This window comes from Triticum urartu, chromosome 1 (genome assembly GCF_003073215.2).
Source record: "Triticum urartu cultivar G1812 chromosome 1, Tu2.1, whole genome shotgun sequence".
NCBI classification, from domain to species: Eukaryota; Viridiplantae; Streptophyta; class Magnoliopsida; order Poales; family Poaceae; genus Triticum; species Triticum urartu.
Window position 1 is genome coordinate 67251445 of NC_053022.1, and position 22670 is coordinate 67274114.

General features: G+C 44.1%; 1 protein-coding gene across 1 annotated transcript; it reads left to right on the plus strand.

Annotated features, from left to right (window-relative positions):
• The first annotated feature begins 18061 nt into the window (after nucleotides 1–18061).
• Nucleotides 18062–19410, plus strand: LOC125508321 (chitinase 10-like). Its single transcript, XM_048673041.1, has 2 exons — nucleotides 18062–18728; nucleotides 18829–19410. The coding sequence occupies exons 1-2, from the start codon at nucleotides 18208–18210 to the stop codon at nucleotides 19199–19201; spliced, it is 894 nt and encodes a 297-aa protein (XP_048528998.1). The 5' UTR covers nucleotides 18062–18207; the 3' UTR covers nucleotides 19202–19410.
• Nucleotides 19411–22670: the final 3260 nt, after the last annotated feature.

Consider the following 22670-nt stretch of genomic DNA (forward strand, 5'->3'; position numbering starts at 1 on the left):
ATCTATTCCAGCCGTGTGCGGTGCCCCCCTCCACCCTATTCCACCTCGGTTATATCGTAGCGGTGCTTAGGTGAAGCCCTGCGTCGGTAGCATCATCATCACTGTCACCACACCATCGTGCTGACGAAACTCTCCTGTGAAGCTTTGCTGGATCAGAGCTCGCAGGACATCATCGAGTTGAACGTGTGCAGAACTCGGAGGTGCCGTGTGTTTGGTACTTGGATCGGTCGGATCGTGAAGACGTATGACTACATCAACCGCGTTGTGCTAACGGTTCCGCATTCGGTCTACGAGGGTACGTGGACACACTCTCCCCTCTCGTTGCTATGCATCACCATGATCCTGTGTGTGCATAGGAAATTTTTTGAAATCACTACGTTCCCCAACAGTGCCCACCTGAGACACCTTCCGGACTCCATTTTCTTCTGTTTGCTTGTCCCCCAAGATAAAAAATCTATATATACTTCCCGAACCTGTTGGCCACCGCATCGCGGAGAAATCCTCTATTCTCTTTTCTTGTTGTTTCCTACCAGATCCCATCTACCATGGCCACCTCAAGCTCCTCCAAGGACAAGTTCTTCAAGAACGTCATCAACCCATATCTGCGGGAGGTGGTGCAGCACCCTCGAGTCATCAAGATGCATGAGGGGGTGCTTTGTCTTCGCGATGTGCCATGTCCCAAGGGGACGGGAACCGTGGAGGCCAGGCTTGAAGCTATGGAACAAGATGTCTTCTGGTGCAAGGGGATGGTGGAGCGTGGGCTCAATGCCAATCACCTCATGATCACGGACCTCTCCCGTGATCTCAAGGTGGATAGCAAGCTAATGAAGGACATTGTCTTCACCCTCAACGAGCAAATCAACTTCCTCCAAAGCTAGATGTATGATCTCCAAAACCAAGTCTTTGAATATGAGGCGAGGTTTAAAGGTATGAGTTTGGCTGCTAGTTGCAGGACCCGTGAGACTCACTCCTCCTCTTATGATGGTGGACCACTGCCATGGAAATTCTAGGACAAGATCTCTTCACCACCACCTTCTTCTTCATCACCAAAAGAAAATTGAGTATCGGGTATGGGCACTCCCCTCGGCTCGCGCCAAGGTTGGGGGAGGTGCCCCGGTATCATATCATCCCACTATATTTTTGCCTTTACTTATTTTAGTTCGATCTTTTACTTTAGATGAATAAAATTTTAGTTCGATCCTTTCTTTTCGAGAGTTTGCTTAGTGATCTATCCTTGTAATCGTGTGCAAGATATATAATAAAGTTTTGTTTGAGTTTTTTGCTTTCTTTACTTCATGTTGCAAATAAAAGTAAAAAAATAAAGGAAATAAATCAAAGAAAGGAAATAAATGAAAAAGATCATATGCTAATCTTATGGTAGGTGATGACACCACATAAGGAAAAGTATAAGTAGAGAATTATAGAGATCGACAAATATAGCATTAGTCAATGATGCAACTCATGAAAGAATTAATAAGGGAAGAGAAGATTCACATATAAATATACTATCCTAGAAATCTTTTGTGATTGTGAGCCCTCATCAAAATATTATATGCCAAAATTGTTGACGTTGGACAAGGAAGACAACTTAATGGTTTATGTTTGTTTATATTCACATAGAAGTCATATTTTCATGGATCCTTTAACATGTGGTGCTTGCCCCCTATCTTTGCTAGCAATTCTTTTTGCACTAAGTAGAGATACTACTTGTGCATCCAAAAAACATTAAACCCAAATCTTATTTTCAAGTGTCCACCATACCTACCTAGGGATTGAGCAAGATCCCTCAAGTAAGTTGTCATCGGTGCAAAAAGGCAATAAAATTACTTCTAAAAGTGTGAGATCATTTAGTGTAAATAAAATTGAGTGCTGCACGAACTTGTGATGGTGAAGAATAAAAGCGACAGACTGCATAATAAAGGTCTCTATCACAAGGGGCAATGCAACATGACATTCTTTTGAACTAAGGGGTTGAGCATACAAACAAATAAGCGCATGGCAACCTCTACTTCCCTCTGCGAAGGGCCTATCTTTTACTTTTATGTATTTTACTTTTATGCAAAGAGTCAAAGTTTTCCTTCTATTCCTTTTTATTTTTCTCCTTCGGTAAGCATCATGTGGTGAGGAAAGATGTAGGCACATATGTCCAGTTGAATATAGATAGCATGAATTATTATTGTTGAAATCACCCTTGAGGTGAATACGTTGGGAGGAGAAACTATAAGCCCATATCTTTCTATGTGTCCGGTTGAAACGTTTTTCTCATGTGTATGCAGTGAGTGTTAGCAATCATAGAATGCTATATGATGGTTGAGTATGTGGACTTGTCTAAACGCTCCGATACGTGACCCTTCCTGAAAAGATGATGAATTATAGTTGCAAGGTTGACTGGGAATATAGTTTGTTGGTTTCTAATAGAGTTTTTGCTTTATACTTCAATAGTGTGATGAATTGTCACTTATTCATGAGAAGTCTATGATAAAAGTTCGTTGATAAAAGTTTTATGTTTAAGTTTGTTGCTGTTATAATAATGAACATGATGCTTCTATGTCCGTATTTTGTTTTTATCGACACCTCTCTCTCTCTCTATATATATATATATATAAGCATGTGGACATGTTTTTCGATTTCGGTTTTTGCTTGAGGACAAGCGAGGTCTAAGCTTGTGGGAATTCATACGTCCATTTTGCATCATGTTTTCCTACTATTATTTATGATGTTTTTATCCATAATAATGCCTTTTGGAGTAATTCTATGCCTTTTCTCTCATAATATGTAAGGCATACACAAAGAGGGAGAATTCCGGCAGCTGGAAATCTGGACCGGGAAAAGCTATGTCAGGCCACCTATTGTGCACAACTCCAAACAATCTGAAATTTCACGGAGATTTTTTATCAAATAAATGAAGAATATTGGAGCAAATAACTACCAGAGGGGGCCCACCAGGTGGACACAACCAACCTAGGCACGCCCTGGTGGGTTGTGCTCACCCAGGCCCACCTCCGGTGCCCATCTTCTGGTATATAAGTCATTTTGACCTAGAAAAAAAATCAACAGAGGACTTTCAGGACGAAGCGCCGCCGTCTCGAGGCGGAACTTGGGCAGGAGCACTTTTGCCCTCCGGCGGAGCGATTCTACCGGGGGAACTTCCCTACCGGAGGGGAAAATCATCGTCATCACCAACAACTCTCCATCTTGGGGAGGGCATTCTCCATCAACATCTTCAACAGCACCATCTCCTCTTAAACCCTAGTTCATCTCTTGTGTTCAATCTTGTTACCGAAACTATAGATTGGTGCTTGTGGGTGACTAGTAGTGTTGATTACATCTTGTAGTTGATTAATATATGGTTTATTTGGTGGAAGATTATATGTTCAGATCCAATATGCTATTTAATACCCCTCTGATCTTGAGCATGATTATCATTTGTGAGAAGTTACTTTTGTTCTTGAGCTCACGGAAGAAATCATATTGCAAGTAATCATGTGAACTTGATATGTGTTCGATATTTTGATAGTATGTATGTCGTGATTCCCTTAGTGGTGTCATGTGAACATCGACTACATGACACTTCACCATATTTGCGCCTAAGGGAATGCATTGTGGAGTAGCAATTAGATGATGGGTTGCGAGAGTGACAGAAGTTTAAACCCCAGTTTATGCGCTATTCCGTAAGAAATTGATTGGATCCAAAAGTTTAATGCTATGGTTAGAATTTATTCTTAATACTTTTCTCATAGTTGCGGATGCTTGCGGGAGGGTTAATCATAAGTAGCAGGTTTGTTCAAGTAAGAACAACAGCTAAGCACCGGTCCACCCACATGTCAAATTATCAAAGTACCAAACACGAATTAAGCCAACACGATGAAAGTGACTAGATGAAAATCCCGTGTACCCTCAAGACCGCTTTTCTTATCATAAGAGGCCGTTTTGGCCTGTCCTTTGGCTCAAAAGGATTGGGCTACCTTGCTGCACTTTTGTTACTACTATCGTTACTTGTTCGTTACAAATTATCTTGCTATCAAACTACTCTGTTACTTACAATTTCAGCACTTGCAGACATCACCATACTGAAAATCACTTGTCATTTCCTTCTGCTCCTCGTTGAGTTCGACACTCTTACTTATCGAAAAGAGCTACAATTGATCCCCTATACTTGTGGGTCATCAACTACTTGTTTTCAATAAAGGGTGAATTTTATTGGCTCAAATGGATTATCAAGAGAATACAATATAATGAGCACACATCCAGTCTCGACATAATTAGGATGCACACGGCCAACCCAATGCACACGCGGAAACACACCAGCAACTAGAAAAATCATAAGATCAAAAGCCATGCATACGCAAGGTCAAAGCAATTAGATCAGCGATCGACAAACTATAACCGTGATCATATCCGCACAAACCATTGACTACTTGTACTACTATTTGTGGTGGACATGCATGTCTATATGTATGTGACGGCATATGAAAATACAATATTTAGATGTGCTTCTTGTTGTATTGTCTATGTAATAATGTGTGTTGTTGATAAAGCGGGCTGCCTCCTCCCCAAGAAAATTTTAGGGGTTCCCTGCCTCCTGACAGGGTATCGTCGGTCCGCCTCATCTCCGATGGCCTTAGGTGCATGTCGACGCGGTGGATCTCGGCCCTTACCAACGAGAGGGCTCTGTTTTCAATTGTTTCTTCGCGTTTTGTTAGGGTTTGTATTCTGCTCAGGAAGATGAGACGGCGGCGGCTCCCTGAAGATAGAATAAAGTTCTCCCCGTCTAGCTCCCAATCTCGATGGTGTGTCTATCATCATCGGCGGACGTGTGGAGGTGTGTCTTCGGCGGATCTGTCTTTGGTGGATTTGCTCGGATCTGGCTATAGTTTGTCTACGTTCATGTGGTTTCAGGTTGGATCCTTCCGATCTATGCTACTCTTCATCGGCGGCGGTTGATATTCTGCTGCGCTGGTCCTATGGGGCCTTAGCTCGACAACTTTCGGGCTGTCTACTACAACAAGTTTTGCCCGGCTCCGATGAGGGAGGGGCAATGATGGTGGCGTGCCTTTGGCTCATTTATGTGCTTGTAGTCGTCGTTAGGTGGTCTACGAATCTAGATGCAGTTTTTGTTATTTCTCATATTCGTTTTACTGTCATGATTGAAGATGAATAAACCAAATGTTTTCTTGGAATAAAAAGTGTGTGTTGTTGGGCATAAGCGGATGCAGTGCTAGCTACTTGTACATTTCTTTTCCTACAGAGCTACTTGTTTTTCGACAAAGCGTGGATTTTATTGGCTCAAATGCAGCATCAACAGGAAATAATATAATGAGCACACATCCGGTCTCTGCATAATTAGGATGCACATAGCCAATCCAATTCAACACCCCCCCCCCCCCCCCCCCCCCCCGCCCACACACACACACGAGGAAACACACCAGCAACTAGTAAAGACCAAAAGCTATGCGTAGACATGGACAAAGCGATCGAAAGAGCGATCGACAAACTGTAACGAAGACCATATCCGCACCAACCATTGACTACTTGTACTACTCTTAGTTATTATATCGGATCGTTCTTACCGTGAACTTATTCTTGTCGTGAACTTATAGAACTAGAAAAAACAGAATGACTAACATAGTAGTAATTCATCCCTGGACCTTTTAACTTGTACAAGTTGACTCTTCTTCAAAGAAAAATGTGCTATGATGGCATATATATGCGCGCGAACGGTAGCACTCCAAGTAGCACCGAATTAAGATGTTCTCGACCTAACATGCACGGCCATGTTCCAAAAAATATCTTGCACGACCCAACGTGAATATATATCTTGGATGCACTCACGTGATACGCTCTGATCAGTTGAAAGCAAATATGCTAAGTCGTACAGAAGAGCGTGGTTGCAAGGTACTCCTACGTGCGTGGCCAAGCATTAATGGACGCCGTCGCTAGTCGTTACCGCCGGCCATTCCATGTGCTGAAGCACTGGCCAGTCGGCACGTCGAAACACGAACGTCCCGGCCATAGGGACAAAAGTCCGGCCCCGATCGGGTGTGAATCTGAATGGCCTCCGCGGACCACCTTAACGCTGTAAATGCATGAAGATTACTACTAGAAACCTGAAGGCCGGTTCGGGTCATATCATATGTAGGCGCCGTTGCGAAAGCAAACCAAGTCGAATGCCGATATCTGTGGCCGGGGTTGCTATGCCACGCCAATACATTGTCTTTGACAAGCTGGATGGCCCGATTAAGACCATTCCTCTCTGCCCACGAGCCACGACAGGACCACGACTACAATGATTTGGCAAGAATGCAGTGCTGAATTATTATTCCCGAATTTATCATCAGCTCTTAGTTTAATTCAAGGGCGAATCTAGGATAATGAATTTATCATCAGCTCTTAGTTTAATTCCACGGCGAATCTATGATTATGTCGCAGAAACGCCGTGCCGCCATGTTCTAGCACATGCAAGCGCGCATGGGGCCGGGTCTCGCGTGCTTTTGCTCCGGTGATCATAGGCAGTCCAGTGCGGTATGTTGGAGCGATTAGCTTGTGCCTGATGTCGTCTTTGCACCTTTGCTACAAATAATGTGTGAACTTGTTCTTCTGCTTAGCAATCAAGCTGGTTTAAACCCTTTGTTAGGTACGCAAAAAATGCCATCTGCATGAGGCCTTGGTTGATGGCCGCCTGGCCGGGATATTATAGATGTTACACGATGCCCTGAGAGTTGCTGCGGAAACCTTGTTAGAATAATTATATTAATAGGTGATAGAAAAACAACTAAACTAATGCAGAAAAATGTAAGAATATTCGTGATTTACATTTTTTAGGGGTATTCGCGATACATTGTTGTTAACAAAAGGCCACTCCATTTCTATAAAAATGTTTTTTTTTGCAGGGAAACCTTAGAGAGCTTTATTCAACAAACGTGCTCGCTGAGCAGTCTGCCAGAAGGCTGCTGATCAGGAACGGTGGGGTAGAGTCTAGCCAGCTCTCAGTCACAGAAAGCGCACAAGCACGCTTTGCACACAAATGTGCTGGACCGTTCGCTGATCTCATTACATGTTGAACAGTAAAAGAAGTAAAACTAAAAGCTAGCTCTCCTATTTCATCTAGGATAGGAGCTATCACCGAGCGATCGGTGTAGCGAGAGTTCCAGAGGTTTACTGCCTCTAGACAGTCAGTCTCCATGATCACATGCGTGTAGCCTCGTAGTGTTGCAAGTAATACTCCTTCCTTGAGCGCTAGAGCCTCCGCTATGAGAGGATCTGTCACCCTCGGGATCGGCTTGCACCATGCACCCTTGAAGCCCGATGCCGAACGAGCGACGCCGCCCGCCCCTGCGTTGCCATCATCGAGATGTGTAGCAGCGTCGGTGTTGATTTTCATATATCCATCGTCGGGCGGCCGCCATCCAAAACCAGGCAGCATAGAGACTTGCTGCTTCGGTAGCTCAAGTAGAGCTAGATCCTCGCGTATGCGTCTTACTGAAAAGATAGGATCAATTCCATCCCGTTCGTGTGTGAGCCGATTTCGGAATGTCCATATTGCCCACATCACCGTGACTAGGATCGCTCTTTCCTTCTCAGAAAAGCGTTGATCACATAAAATGTCCTTGCGCCATGTGTGTGGGTGCAGCCTTGGCAAGTTGATATCGAAGAGCAGCCGGGTTTCCTCCCAGAACCGGCGAGCATGTGAACAAAGCATAAGTGCGTGCTCCAGATCTTCTTCTCCTGCCAAACAAACCTTGCAGGAGCTAACCTGCTTCATATGGCGGCGTTTGAGAGTGCATTCGTCCGGTAAGATCCCTCTCATCACACGCCACCAAAACACCTTGACTTTAGGGACTACTTTGAGTTTCCAAATGGCATTCCACACATGTTGTTGATCCACTGAAGTGCCGGTAACTTGCCCCTCATCTAGAGCCTGTCGCTCTTTTTGATTCACGAGAGCACGATACGTCGATTTAACAGAGTAAATGCCTGACTTCTCAAAGGCCCATGCATAGGTATCTTCGCCCCCGCCGTGCCGCAACGGAATGTTCAAAATGGCTGCGGCATCCGGCGCGATGAAGATCTCTCGGACCTGCTCTGTCCGCCATGTCCAGTTCAGTGGGTCTATCAATTCACTCACGGTTTCCACCATGGTGTTAGCTGGACGGAACAAAGGAGACATCTTGATGGTGGAAGGAATCCATTTATCCTCCCATATTGATATGGACGATCCATCGCCTACTCATTTCACCAGACCAGCCTGCAATGCTTCAGGGCCCGCCACAATTGCCTGCCAAGTGGCAGACGAGGACTTGGGAACCGGAGCATGTAGGAAATCTGAGTCTGGGAAATATCTTCCTTTCATCTCCTTGGCACATAGAGAGTTCGGATTCATCATAAAACGCCAACCATGCTTCCCTAGTAAAGCCAAGTTAAACATACGGAGATCACGGAAGCCCATTCCGCCCTTGCACTTGGGCGTGACTAGCTTGTCCCAGGCAATCCAGTGCAAGGATCGCTTATCTAGGGAGCTTCCCCACCAGAACTTCGCCATGCTAGACGTGAGGCCTTTGCACACCTTCTTTGTGAGAAGGAAGCAGCTCATGTTGAATGTAGGAATCGCCTGAACAATAGACTTGATTAATGCTTCCCGGCCAGCGCATGCAAACAAACGCTCGGACCAGCCTTGCATTTTTCCCCTAGCTCGATCGCTCAAATGTTCAAACGTTCCACTATTGATCTTGCCAACGGCAGTAGGTAGGCCAAGGTATCGCTCTGAAAACGCTTCCACTTGGACACCTAGCAGTTGCTTCAAAGTTTGCCTGAGATCTGTAGGAGTGTTCGGACTGAAATAAATGGCATCTTGCTTCTGTTTACGCATTGCCCGGAAGCATCGCCATAGATCTGCAGAATCTGATTAAGTCTTGTTGCACTTTCCGTGTTCGCCTTGATGAAGATAAGGCTATCGTCGGTGAACAAGAGATGGTTCACCCATGGGGCTCTGAAGTTTACTCGAATACCTCTGTCAACATAGTTGCCATAGTTCTTCAAGAGAGACGAGAAGCCCTCGGCACAAAGGAGAAACAAATATGGAGATATTGGACATCCTTCCCGAAGTCCTCTGGATGGAGAAAAATATGGTAGCAGCTCTCTGTTCACCCGGACTGCAAAGCGAACGGAAGTGACACACTTCATGATCAACCTCACCAGATTGACCCTGAACCCAAGTTTCAATAGGATTAACTCCAAGAAATGCCATTCCACCCTATCATAGGCTTTCATCATGTCAAGTTTGACTGCACATGTGAAAATTTTCCCTTTCTTTCGCCTCTTCATCGTATGAACACTTTCAAAGGCCACCAGGACGTTGTCAGTAATCAAACGATCGGGGACGAAGGCACTTTGTTCTTCACTAATAATATCATCCATGCACATGCGCAAGCGGTTGGCAATCACCTTGACAGCCACTTTGTATAAAACGGGGCAAAGTGCGATAGGACTATACTGTGAAATATTTTGGGGGTGACGTACCTTTGGAATCAAAGTGATCGATGTATCATTTATGCCCGTGGGTAGTTCACCACCATTAAGAAAATCCAGCACCGCCTTGGTTACGTCTTCTCCAAGAAGCTCCCAGTGGCGTTGGAAAAAGCCCGCCGTGAAACCGTCTACTCCGGGCGCCTTGGATGGAGACATTTGGAACAGAGCCTGGCGCACTTCGGGTGGTTCGAACGGCTTGCAAAGAAGATCGTTCATACCCGGTGTAACCCGGGTGGGAACATGTGATAACAGCGCATTGGCATCGTGGACGCCTTGCGACGAGTAAAGAGCCTGATAAAAGGCTAAAATTTCCTCTTTCAATTCTGTGTCCATAGCACAAACAGATCCATCTGCTCTCGTGTGAATCATGAACTACGTAGGTATGCTCCAAGTATACGACACATATGCCGTATATGGCAATATACAAATAAATTCAAAAAATATAACTTATTGGCGACATGTATGGTTTGCTAATGTAGTAGTACTGTTGCATGGTTAAATTAATGCAAAATTATAACGACATGCATTGGCATGGTTGCATGCTTAACAAATTATGTAGATGATGCATATAAATAAATGCAACTTATGATTTGTGGTGGACATGCATAGGTGTTGATGTGACATGCTTATAAAAGTTAGCTAATGGGTTGTAACTATTTAGAAATTAAGGATTGGCTAGAGATTAGTAGGACTTCTTACCACGCAAATGGGCCAACAAACACATTAGTGACATGCCAAGAAAAGGGCCCTTCGTTAATTCTCACATTATTATAGGTTCGTCGCATGCGACGTGACTATGTCTCGCTTAGGCTAGTTGTAATGGGGAGTATCATATACTAGTATCATGCATATGATATTAGTCTATAATACTACATCTCTAATGCATAGTATCATATGTTGGTATCATAGAGGACTACATTTATTGCCATGCATGACACAAAGTAGCACATCATTTAATATGATACGGTATCATGATATGATACTCAAGCCTCTCTTTCTTCATTTAATTCTATGCCACTTCATCAAAATTGCTTAGTTGGCATGCATGATACTACCTATGATACTCCCATTACGGGCAGCCTTATAGAAAGACCCGCCAGGCTATATCTCATCCATAGTGATTCCTAATAATCACATAAGAGCGGGCACTAGTGGGTCAGCCAAACATTGTAGCATGGCGGTAGTTCGTTTTTCTTTTCTTTTATTTTATTTTGGTTTTTTCCACTGTTTGTAGCATATTTTTTCTTAGGCTTTCCATGGATTTTCACTGTGTTTTTCTTTTCTATTTTCTTTCCTTTTATTTTTTATTTAGTTTTTTGGGTCTTTTCTTCGGGTTTCTTTCTTTTCCCTTGTTCTTCTTTTCCTTCTTGGTGTTCTGTTTCTTTCTTCAGTTTTCACCAATTTTCTTTGGTTTTCCTTGCCTTTTTGCCTTTTTCCTTTTTATTTCTTTTTCTAAAACATATTTTTTTATATCAGGAACATTTTTTACAATGTCTAACATTGTTGGAATACATGATTAACATTATATATATATATATATACATTATTATCAGGAATATGTTTCGATGTCATTTTTATCATACGCCTTGTACATTTTTCATGACATCTACATTATTTTATAAATGTTTCACATTTTTTAATAAATCTTTAACATGTTTACAAAAACATGTTTTGAATATGTTTTTGAATATATGTCAAACATTGTTTAAATAGACATTGGAACATTTTTTAATGACAAAAACATTTTTAAATGTAACGTAAATATTTTCATAAATTAATCATTTTAATTATACAAACATTTTCTACAATGTATACACATTTAAAAAAACATGTCACATGCATTTTATAATGTGCAACATTTTTTACAAGCCACAAACATTTATCGTACACATGATTAACATTTTTTTTATACTCATCATTAATATTTACTACTTGTTATGATTGGCCTTCTATATTTTTCGCATACTTCAAAAGTATTTTTCTATACATGTGTAACATTTTTCAGATGAAAGATTGACATTTTATTAAAATTTGTGTAAAGTGTCTTTCTTGATATTTATATTTAGAATATTTCAAAATATAAATGAATAAATAAAGGGAAGAATGTGAAAGAAAAAAGACGGGAGGAAAAATAGAACATGATGTCAACATGATGATGGGACGTCATTACTACTACCTTCGTCCGGGTTTGTTAGGCCCGTGGACGGAGGAAGCGCGTCCGGTTTTAAAAGTCCCCTGCATGGATTTCTGCTGCCAACGCTTCGTTCCTTTCTCTACCTGACGGGGCTGCATGCAGATTAATTGAGTGTGGGGCTGTCAAAAGGGTTCCCAAGCGCCAGGGATTGGCTAGATTATTTGACCGTGGGGCTTCATGCAAGAAGCTGTGCGGAGCAGCATTGCTTTTGCAGTTAATTATGCGTGAAAATCGAAGGAGCAGTGCTTATTTTGGGGAATTAATTATGGTGCCTTGGTACCAGCGTTTTGGTCCAGGGGCCTAATAAACCTGGATGAAGGGAGTAGGAAAGATGTGGTGGGACTCGTAGTGGGTAGCACATAGCCGCATTCAGGGAGTAACTACCTGACAGTTAGGGCATCTCCAGCCATTGTGCCCCAGGAGGCGTTTTTTCAGTCTCATGGGGAGGCCCCGGCGCTAACTTTACGTCTGGGTGCAAAAAATTTCCCCCCATTGTGCTCCCATGTTGTGTCTTATTTTTTTTTCGCTTTGTCATTACAACAAACATGTTCTGGGCACTGCCGGGCCACGCGAGCTCGAGCTCGTCGGCGACGACCCCAGCCGACCAGGCGACTCCCTCGGCCGCGTCTTCGTCTTCCGCCGCCGGCAACGCGCTGCTCGAGCTCGGTGCGCCCCCCCGTGCCGCCGCCGACGTCCTCCTGGCACCGCGCAGACTGCATGCTCTTCACGGGCGGCCGCGCCGCACGGCTTGCATCGCGGCGCACGCACGGCGATGGCTGGCTGTCGCGGCCTCCTCCCGTCTCCTCGTCGCGGCCTCGACGACGCCCCCGTGCTCCACCTCGAGGCGCACCACGTGGAGCTCGAGCCTCAACACTACCCACCGAGGCTGCACCACCCCAGCCCCCGCGCCTGGCCGCTGCTGCTCGCCACCCCCGCCCTGCTCGCGCCCGCCTGTTGCTCGCCACCCCACCCTTGCTCGCGCCCGCGCCTGGCCGCCGCTGCTCGCCACCCCCGCCCTGCTCGCGCCCGTGGCCGCGCCCGCGCCTGGCCGCGCGCGCCCGCCCGGCCTCCCGCCCTGGCCGCCGCCAGTTGTCCCCGCCCTGCGCTTCCCGTCGCGCGCGCCCGCCCCGCCTCGAGCACGCACCTCCTGCGCACGGCCCCGCCGCTGGACCGCGCCCCCGTGGCTCCCTGCTCCGGCTGCCACGTGCCTGCCTGCTCCTGCTCCCGCGCCGGCTGCTTCGCGAGCTCATGCAGGTGGGAGGTCGCATTGACCGTGGAGCCCGTGAAGGGCGGGCGCACGAGCAGCAGCGCGAAGGCGGCCGTGAAGGCCAACTGCATGGAGATGAGGATGGAGGAGGTGGACACCGGGAGGTAGGCCTGGCCGATGCGTAGAGGAAGTTGTCGGTGCCGGTCATGAGGCCGCCGACGACGGACGTGGCCAGGAGGCGGGGCGTCATTAGGAAGGCGTCGCTGCTGGCCGTGGCGTCGTCCCCTTGGCGGGGGCCGCGCCGGCGGCGGGAGGAGTAGGAGAAGCCGAGCGGCACGAGAAGGAGCGGGCAACCGGCGGTCTGGAGCAGGCTGGAGAGCCACTTGCGGGAGCCGCCGCGCAGGAAGTAGAGGCGGAGGAGCGGGCCGCAGGGCGGCGAGGCGGAGGCGGCCGGGCGGCTGGGCGTGGGCGGCCCTCTGGCGACGGACACGAGAGCAGAGCGGCGTGCCAGGCAGCGAGGACGGGAGCGAAGGGCTTCTGCCGTGTCTGTGTGTGTGCATGGAGGGAGAGAGAGGAGGAAGCACATGGGTGGGTGGGCCAGTGAGGGGACAGGAGGGAGACGCTGGCAGGTGGGCCAGCGCCTAAAACGGTGAAATTATGCCCCCCAGGAGCCCCCGGACGCGCTGGGTGTTGCATGGGGCAGCCGGCGCTGTTTTTTTGCTTTTGCCGGCAAAAAACGAGCACTTGGGGGCATAACTGGAGCGTTTTTTGCCCGCCGGCACCTAAAAAGTGACTTGGGCAGGCTTCTTGGGGCTCTAGTGGAGATGCTCTTACCCATTTGGGGGAAGCTGCAATGGTCGTTTTTTCTGACACATGGAGCTTGCCAGGTGGTGCGCTCAGATGCTGCGATGTGTCGCTCCAGGCACACTCTTCGGGTTTCACTTTTTTCCTTCTGCACATATTTTCAGTTTTTGTTTGGGTTTTCTTTAAAAAAGATTGACTTTCCATTTTTGACTGATTCTTCCTAGGTTTTGGTGAAAAAAATCTTTGCATCAAAAACAAATCGAGAAGCTGTGCTTTTCTGCGAGAAACACAATTGTTCTTCCTAAAAGGGAAAAGCACAATCGTGATTTCTTGAAAAAGGCAAAAGCACAACGTGTGCTTTCGTGAGAGGCACATCCGTGCTTTCTGGAAAGGGAAGAACACAGTTATACTTCCTAACAAAGCGAAAAAGAACAGCCTTGCTTTTAGGTTTTGATTTTCTTTATTCATTTTTTCAATCTTCCTTTCGATTGTTTTCTGTCGGTGTTTGTTTTTCAGGTTTTTTTCAATTTCTATTTTCTGAGTTTATTTGACACTCAATTTTTCATGAATTTATTTTTGCTAAAACTATTTATTTGGGATCTAGTTTCAAAGATTTTGACACAAGAAATCCAAAGATGAAAACAATTCATGATTTGGACGCAGGGTTTAAGAGATAAAATATTTAAGAAACAAATCTATAAAAAAAAAACTCCCTGAATGCAACAAGTGGCATAGATGCAGTGTGTCTTGTCAACAACAAAGGTGGGAATGACCTCTGCAACGGTGACCCTTAACTAGTGATTTCGCCACGGCCAGCAAGACCTATCGTATGCTTGCCTAAAGATGCACTAGGGGGGCGGCCCAGTAGCAAAAGGAGCATAGCTTCTCATTTGTTTTTTCAATTTGTTGTTCGTTCTTCCATAGTTTTTATTATCTCATTTGTTCATATTTCCGAAAAAAATAGTATAAATAAGTATATTTCGAAATTTAAATTTAACTATTTTAAAATTATGAATTTCAAAATGTTCATGCCATGTAAAAAATTGTAAGATAAATGTAGAAAAGTGTTTCTAGCTATAAAAAATGTGCATTTCATTTTAGAAATGGAAATCATATTTATAAATGTTTCGGATGTATAAGAAAAATGTACGGTATGAACGAAAACAAGTAGACATCAAAGCATATATTTCCATAAATGTTAATCATGTATATTAAAATATCAAACCAGTACTAAAACATGTTTCAGATCTATACCAAAAATGTACAATGTATATCAAAACAATAGACATCAATGCATATATTTCAAAAAATAATCAGGTATTTGAAAATTGTTAAATGCGTATTAAAAATAATTTAGGTTTATACCAAAATGTTGCAATGCGTAAGAAAACAATAGATATCAAGACATATGTTTAAAAAACTTATAATTTATACTAAAAATGTTAAACATAGATTAAAAATATTTTTGATGTCTACCAAAAATGTACAAAGCGCATGAAAGCAATAGACATCAAAACATATATTTGGAAAAAATGTTAATCTAGTATTTAAAAATATTAAGCAAGTATTAAAATGTTTTAGATATATACGAAAATGTACAATGTGTATGGGAAAAGGTAGATTAAAAATATAAGTTTTCAAAAATGTTAAGCATGTACTTTGAAAATGTTAAATATGTATATAAAATATGTTTTTGATGTATACGAAAATGTTTAATATGTACTGAAAAAAGGTTGCATGTGTTGCACAAAAAAGGAACCGCTGAAAATTGACGAAGATACAAAGAAAAACCACAAAACCCAATAAACTCCAGAAAAGGAAAAGAGAGAAAACCAAAAAAATGAGAATTGAAGAAACCAATGCAAAAGAAATGAAAACAGTGAATCCTGAGGAGGAAGCAAAGAAACCCGAGAAAAGAAATAAAGAAAAACGAAGAAAGGAAGGAAGAAAGAAATGGCAATAGAAAATAGAGTGAAACCGAGAAAGAAATGGAAGACCGGCAAAAAAAGGAAAGAAAGAAAGAAGCCAATAAAAACATGAAAGCAACAAAGAAAATAGGCGGAAAACAACGGAAACCACAAAACCATTTAAAAACCGGTGAAGAAACAAAAGAAACCACAAAATATTGAAAAACAAAATGGTCCAAACCAGTACATCGACCGACATAGCGAGTGGCCTAAGCTAATGGGCTGGCCCTATCGCACATTACATCAACAATTTTCAGAATTATTGAACATATATTTATTATATAATAAATATAAATCCAATTCAAATATTTATTGGATTAACTCAAAGGCCCAAAATAATTATTTCTGAGATTCTAGAAATATTGGTTTGAATTTTATCTCTTGCCAATATTTCCAGAGATTAGCAGGAACATTTTCTTGGGCTTGTTTGAAGAGATTTTTAATGTTGATTTCCCCTATAATCATAACCAACACCCTAATCACCTAATGGGCCGGCCCATTGTGGCTGAAGGTACTGTGTTTTTTTCAACTATTTGTTTTCTGATTTCATTTTATGTTTTTTATTTTTCATTTTTAATCTATCTATTTCATTTTTCCTTTGAATCTAGAATTTTGTTTTCTTATTTTCTTTTTTCCCTAACGCACAAACATTTTTAAAATCTACTAGCACACATGTCCGTGCGTTGCGATGGAAGAAAAAAAATATCATGCGACCCTAGCTCAACAAGTATGGTTCAAGACCCTTCTTCCAACATGTCCACGTCCTTTATTTTAACATAGCGCCACACTCGTGTCGTCCCTTATTCTCATTCCCGTCCCTACCGACGGTGACATGGTATACATATGATCACAACACATCTGAACGTGATCAATCTCAAGGTGACGAGCTCGGTCACCGCACGACACAACTGTCATTGAACCGTGCTAGAAGGGACGTGATCTTATTACTCATTACCTAGCCGACGTGATCTTTATGACTACAAATAAATTCTATCGTGACGTAATACTAAACAATTGTCTTGATATTGTGGTTAGTCCGCATGCTAAATTTTCAACGCAGATGATGAGGTAATGAATCTTTCGCTCACTAAAAAGAATGAATATGGGCGACAAAGACTCGTTTTTCTTCTATATTTCGATGGAGTTCTAGCACATGGAAGTCACTTCCTTGTGCGTACCGTATATTACGCTAGCATCTACATATATATCAGAATGTTTGTCTTGATGTCGTGGCTAGCGCATGATACAAACTATCAGTTTTTCTCAGGTTCGAGTCCAGCTTTCACATTTTCTTTTTAACCACGTCAAACAATCATTTTTAAGGGGTTCAAACAATCAGTATTTTTTTAGAAACTTGAAACAATCAGTTGGTCTCAGGTTCGTTGCTTGAGGCCCATGTCCTCGATTTGCCCATGCGAATGAGTAGCTGCGCCGCTGGAGGCCTGGTCGGTGCTAGGAGACGCATGAACAACGACTAAATTGATGCATGGTTTTTAAAAAAAAGACTAATAAATGTATGAAGAACTATGAAATCTTCCTCCCTTGATGAACTATATGAAATCTTCTTTCCTTTATTATTATGTATAGATATAAAATGTTTCTAATCACATGACAACATCCTTTTCCTAAATACGTGAACATTTGCTAGTCTTTATTTCTATAACTCACACCGTATATTAAATACGAGATGTCATGTATCTCAGAAAAAATAGTTTTGTGTGGCTCCTTTTTTTAGAACTGCTAGGACTTTATGTATCTCATCATAATCGTCTGCTGTGTTTATCGCCTCTGCTACCACGCTGACTGGCATGTCACTAACAACCTAACCGCACCTGACCATCTAGGCGCACCTTTGGGTTTTCATTTTTTTTCTGCACATGTTTTCAGGTTTTATTTGGGCTTTTTTATTTTATTTTATTTTATTTTATTTTATTTTATTTAGCTTTCCGTTTTCGCTGGTTTTCCTTAGGTTTTGACGGGAAAATTGTTTGTTCTTAAAAAAAATCAGAAAGTAGTGCTTTATGTGAGAAGCATAATATGTGCTTATGCGAGAAACACAATTGTGCTTCTCCGTAAAAGGAAAAGCACGATCCTCCTCAGACCGAAGGTTTGGGCATTATCGGTGTCCAAAGAAAAAGGATGGCATCTTGAGCTAACATGGAGCATCTCGGACGCCAAATGTTTTATGCCTCCGCTTCGTTGATCCACTAAGTGAGGAAACCATTGACCTAGCTCATTTTCCGAGGGCCAGAACAATTATTGTCACCAGATCAAAGTCAAACCCCATCACCTCATGCAGATGCCTCGTCTAAAAAACCGATGCCAGTAGCCGCCGCCCTGGTCGCCGTGTTCTCTGTCCGGCCGCTACGCCGCTACCTCCCCGCACGTGCCACGTTCTCAGATTACCACCGCGTCGCATATGCATCCTCTACATATGCTCTGGCTTCCCACTGCACAGATGCAGCCCTTGCCGCCGTCAATGTTCTAAGCTTCTAGAGCTAGCCACGACGATGGCGCGCTTGTTTCTTCCTCCCGTCCTGCTGGCCTTCTCCCTGGCCGCCGCTACCCTCATCCTGAACGTCGGCGTCGCGGAGGCATTTTCGTGGCAGCGGCAAGGGTGGCGCCACGTCTTCCGCGGCCGCTACGGCCGCCGCCACCGCATCTCGTCGATCGTGACGGAGACGATGTTCTCGAGCATGTTCCTGCACAAGGACAACGACGACTGCCCCGCCAAGGGATTCTACACCTACTCCTCCTTCGTCAGCGCAGCGGAGTGGTTCCCGGAGTTCGGCAGCGGCGCCCACCACGTCGACTCGGACACGCGCAAGCGCGAGGTCGCCGCCTTCCTGGCGCAGATCTCCCATGAGACCACCGGCGGGTGGGCGACGGCGCCCGACGGGCCGTACTCGTGGGGCCTCTGCTTCAAGGAAGAGATCAATGCGTCCAGCAACTACTGCGACGCCGACAACAAGGAGTGGCCCTGCGTCCCCGGTAAATCCTACCACGGCCGCGGACCCATGCAACTCTCCTGGTGAGCATTCCACACAAAAAAAGAATCATCATTCCCGGTGTTCGGCGACACGCCGGCCGGTACAGCCGCACTCCACGTATCTAAAAAGTCTATTTTTCAGGAACTACAACTACGGGCCGGCGGGGGAGGCGCTGTGCTTCGACGGGCCGGGGAACCCGGAGCTCGTGGCGAGCGATCCGGTATTGGCGTTCAAGGCGGCGCTGTGGTTCTGGATGACGCCGCAGGAGCCCAAGCCGTCGTGCCACGACGTGATGCTGGGGCGGTACGTGCCCACCGACGCCGACAGGCAGGCGAACCGAACGGCGGGGTTCGGGCTCACCACCAACATCATCAACGGCGGGCTCGAGTGCAACCTCCCTGCCGATTCGAGGGTGAAGGATAGGATCGGGTACTACCGCCGGTACTGTGAGATCCTCAAGGTCGACGACCTTGGGGACAACTTGGACTGCGCTCAACAGCTGCCCTACTCGTAACCAACCCATAAACTTGACACTAATCAGTCTAGGCACTGCTAATCAAGCTAGAGTGCTAGACATGCATGCAAGTCTCAGTCTATTTTACCAATGTTGAACTTCTTATGTTGCTTATGCAGATCTTATGGATGAAACCTTATGGCTTCTAGCTAATTGTAGAAATGCCATGTGTCGGGAAAACCTTTTTACTCGCAATCTTTTCCTGTCTATATGACACCGATTTTTTTCCTCCACAATTGCTATTCATAAGTTTCCTGAAATTCCAATTCTTAATTTTGCGCGAAGTACCGAGGCGGAGAGACGGGGGCGCCACGACGAGGCCGAGCCAGGAGTGGTCCGACAACATTGTCGCTGCTAGAGGAGTCGGAGGTTGGCAGGTTCAAGTGGGTGGGCGGTGGGGGGCTGCCGGAGGTCACAGGTGATGGAATTGTGGTTGATTATTTAGAGGGGTAGCCCGCTAGCTGGGACAAGGTGGAGCAGCGAGGCGGGGTGCGGGCAGCGCCCTCCGGCCGCATGGGGAAGGTTGGCAGCTAGAGGAGGAAGATCAATAGTATGTGAGAGATGCGGAAGATGAAGTTGTGGCCCCTACGTCTAAATTAGATGGTTAACAATATCGATTGAGATGAGAGTATCATAGATAGTATCATGTGATGCCAACTAAGCATGAAGCTAACATTACATGTCATTAAATAAAGAAAGAGAGACTTATATAGTATCATAATATGACATCGTATCATAGCATATACATGGAACGACAAAAGTCATGTCAAATATATATTATCGACAAATTCATATTGGAATTCTACAAGCAAATAAATAAGATAGTCACTCTACGATACTATGCATTGTGATGATAGTATCATAAATGTATGATACTGCCCACTAAAACAGGTCTGAAACCATATTTTTACTAACATATGGACATACAACCCTTTTTTCTCGATTGAGTACTCTTATTTTGAACCATTAGGTCCGAAGACAAATGATCTTCGCCTTCTGGTTCTAAGTAGACTTTCTCATCTCCTCATGTAAGCAACCCACTCCTTCCACCTACATCCTACCACCACCTTATTCTTTGGCGATGGCGGGTTTGCTCCACATGCTCTCTTCCATCTCTCTCACAACTAAATGACATGCACAAGGATACAACATACCTCAAATTTCATCTAGGCGCACGAATTAGTTGGAGGTGAAGGCTACCTTAAGCCCATGCTATCGTATTGGTTACTTTTCTCTAAGTGCTCAAACCTGAAAATCACACAAATACATTTCACCATTTTCCCAATGTCTTGTTGTCTTTTATTGCCCGGAATCACAGAGCACCATTTCTTCTGAACCTTCAAACACCTCCCCGTTGCATAACCCTAATCTATTCATAGCTTTTAAGGCACTTTCATTCGAAGCCACCAAACAACTTGTGTGCTACTATGTAAATGACTCAAAATCTCCTGCCCATCTCAGATTAGAAATTCCGAATGAGTCAAGTAGCGTGCGCATGTGAGTCAAAGGTTAGTTAGAGCCTCCAACGCCTTCTGGTATGATCGTCCGAGCTATATGAAAGTTTCCTCCTTTAGTTATTTCTATAATTTCTAAACTGATCATTCAGAATCTCCGAACTATGCAAAAAGGTGTGTGACTGTCAAATTTGTGTCCATCCTATATATACCCCCAACTTACCCCCACTAGTTCACTTTAACCATATCATTTTCTAATCACAATTTCTGATAGAGAACTACATATCCTTGTGTTGAATTAAATGGGCTTTCTAATCCAACACTCAAGCCAAACCTTTGATCTCTAGTCTCCCTCCTTGCTTACCACTCCAACCTCTCAAATCCAAAGATCCATCATGAGAGAGTTTTGATGTGCACGAGATTATATTTGGAACCATAAGAGCCACATATTCATCACCAAGAAACCTCAACCTTATTACTTTTGGATGGTGTCTGGCTCGTAAATTGCCAAGAATTTTCCTACTATGTAAAGATCTATCCCAAGTCAGGCTATACCTTTGTGTTTATAAGGCATTGTGGCATATGTTGGTTCCTCCTTCGTGGAACCTTTTCTAGGTGGTGTCTGCCGTGGAGATCTCCGTGACCCTAGAATCTTCGTGATTTGAAGCCTTCGTCAACCTGCAGTAGGATAGCACCACCTACCTGAACCATGTGAACATCATCAAGCATCCCCATGTTTGCATCCTCCTAACCCTAGTCCTTAGTTATGCAACTTTTATTTATGTCACCTTACTCTTTGTAGACTTGCATGTGCAGGAAGTTCTAGGCAACCACTAGCAAAGCTTAAAATTGCCGAGAACTAAATATGAGAGAAGTCATCTAGGTCATGATAGTGGTATATGCATCCCCACCCCATCTAGACATACAAACAGTCCTACAGTTCGAAGGTGGCGAGGGAATGAGCCCGGCCAGGGCAGTCAGCTGCTGATGACATGGATGCAACTGGGCCACGACCGATAGATGGTACTCAACCCAAGGATGTGTCACATTATGTATCACTTGTTGGAGGTGGTTATGAAGCAGAGTCGACAAGAATGGTTCTTGGTGGTGAGATTGATGGGGATGAAGGAGAGAAAATGCAGAACCTGATGGAAGAGGAAGACGAGGATCTATTGGATGAAGATCTTGATTTTGACAATTTTGATGAAGAACATAATTGTATCCAAATTGTAGCATGTGGTAGTTGGCCCTCCAAAAAGTCATCTGTGGAATATTAATCATCATCGTCGTACCATTTCTTATATGTGCAACACCCTTCAACGATGCATTACTCTTACTTGATCTAGGACTATTAGAGCTTGCACCACCCTCGGATGATCCAACACCATTACATCTACAAACAACGTCGGATGTCCATTTTTAATTATTTCATAAAATGGTCATGTATTCTGCCCTTGTGAGTCTATCACTAGTGACACGTATGATATTAGTTAGCAATCAAGCACATCATCATCGGCTAAAGGGGTGTGATAATGTTGAAGGAGTGTGATAATGGCACAACAATGGTTGATAGATTGTATGGTAATAGGTAATCTGACCTAACATGGATGATAGTTTGCTCCAGAATAGAGCTATCACTTTAGCAACTCATGGCTCGTGTTTTTTGATGTTGAAAAAGATATGTAGCTAAATGATCACAAATTTGTTGTTCTCGTACGTAATACCAACCCGTAGGTGATTTTTTTAGCGAGGAATATTAGAGAGCTTTATTTTACAAAATATTAGAAATTTGTTGTTCGCGAGGAGGCTGCTGATCAGGAATGAAGGGTCCGAGTCTAGTCAACTTTCATTGTCCGTGAGCATACAAGTATGCTTAGCACAAAGAAGGGTCGGGAGATTAGTTGTTGGAGATACATGTTGATTACAAAGGAACTAAAATAAGAAGCTAGCTAAAAATTATGAAATTAAAAACATTCTCGAGGACACATGGGAATTTCACCTAGTCACTTTCATCA

Excerpts from the sequence above, each read along its gene's own strand:
- LOC125508321 (XM_048673041.1), top strand. The coding sequence starts at position 18,208 with ATGGCGCGCTTGTTTCTTCCTCCCGTCCTGCTGGCCTTCTCCCTGGCC. Across the intron at positions 18,729-18,828 it reads GGACCCATGCAACTCTCCTG|GAACTACAACTACGGGCCGG; the intron begins GTGAGCATTCCA and ends TCTATTTTTCAG.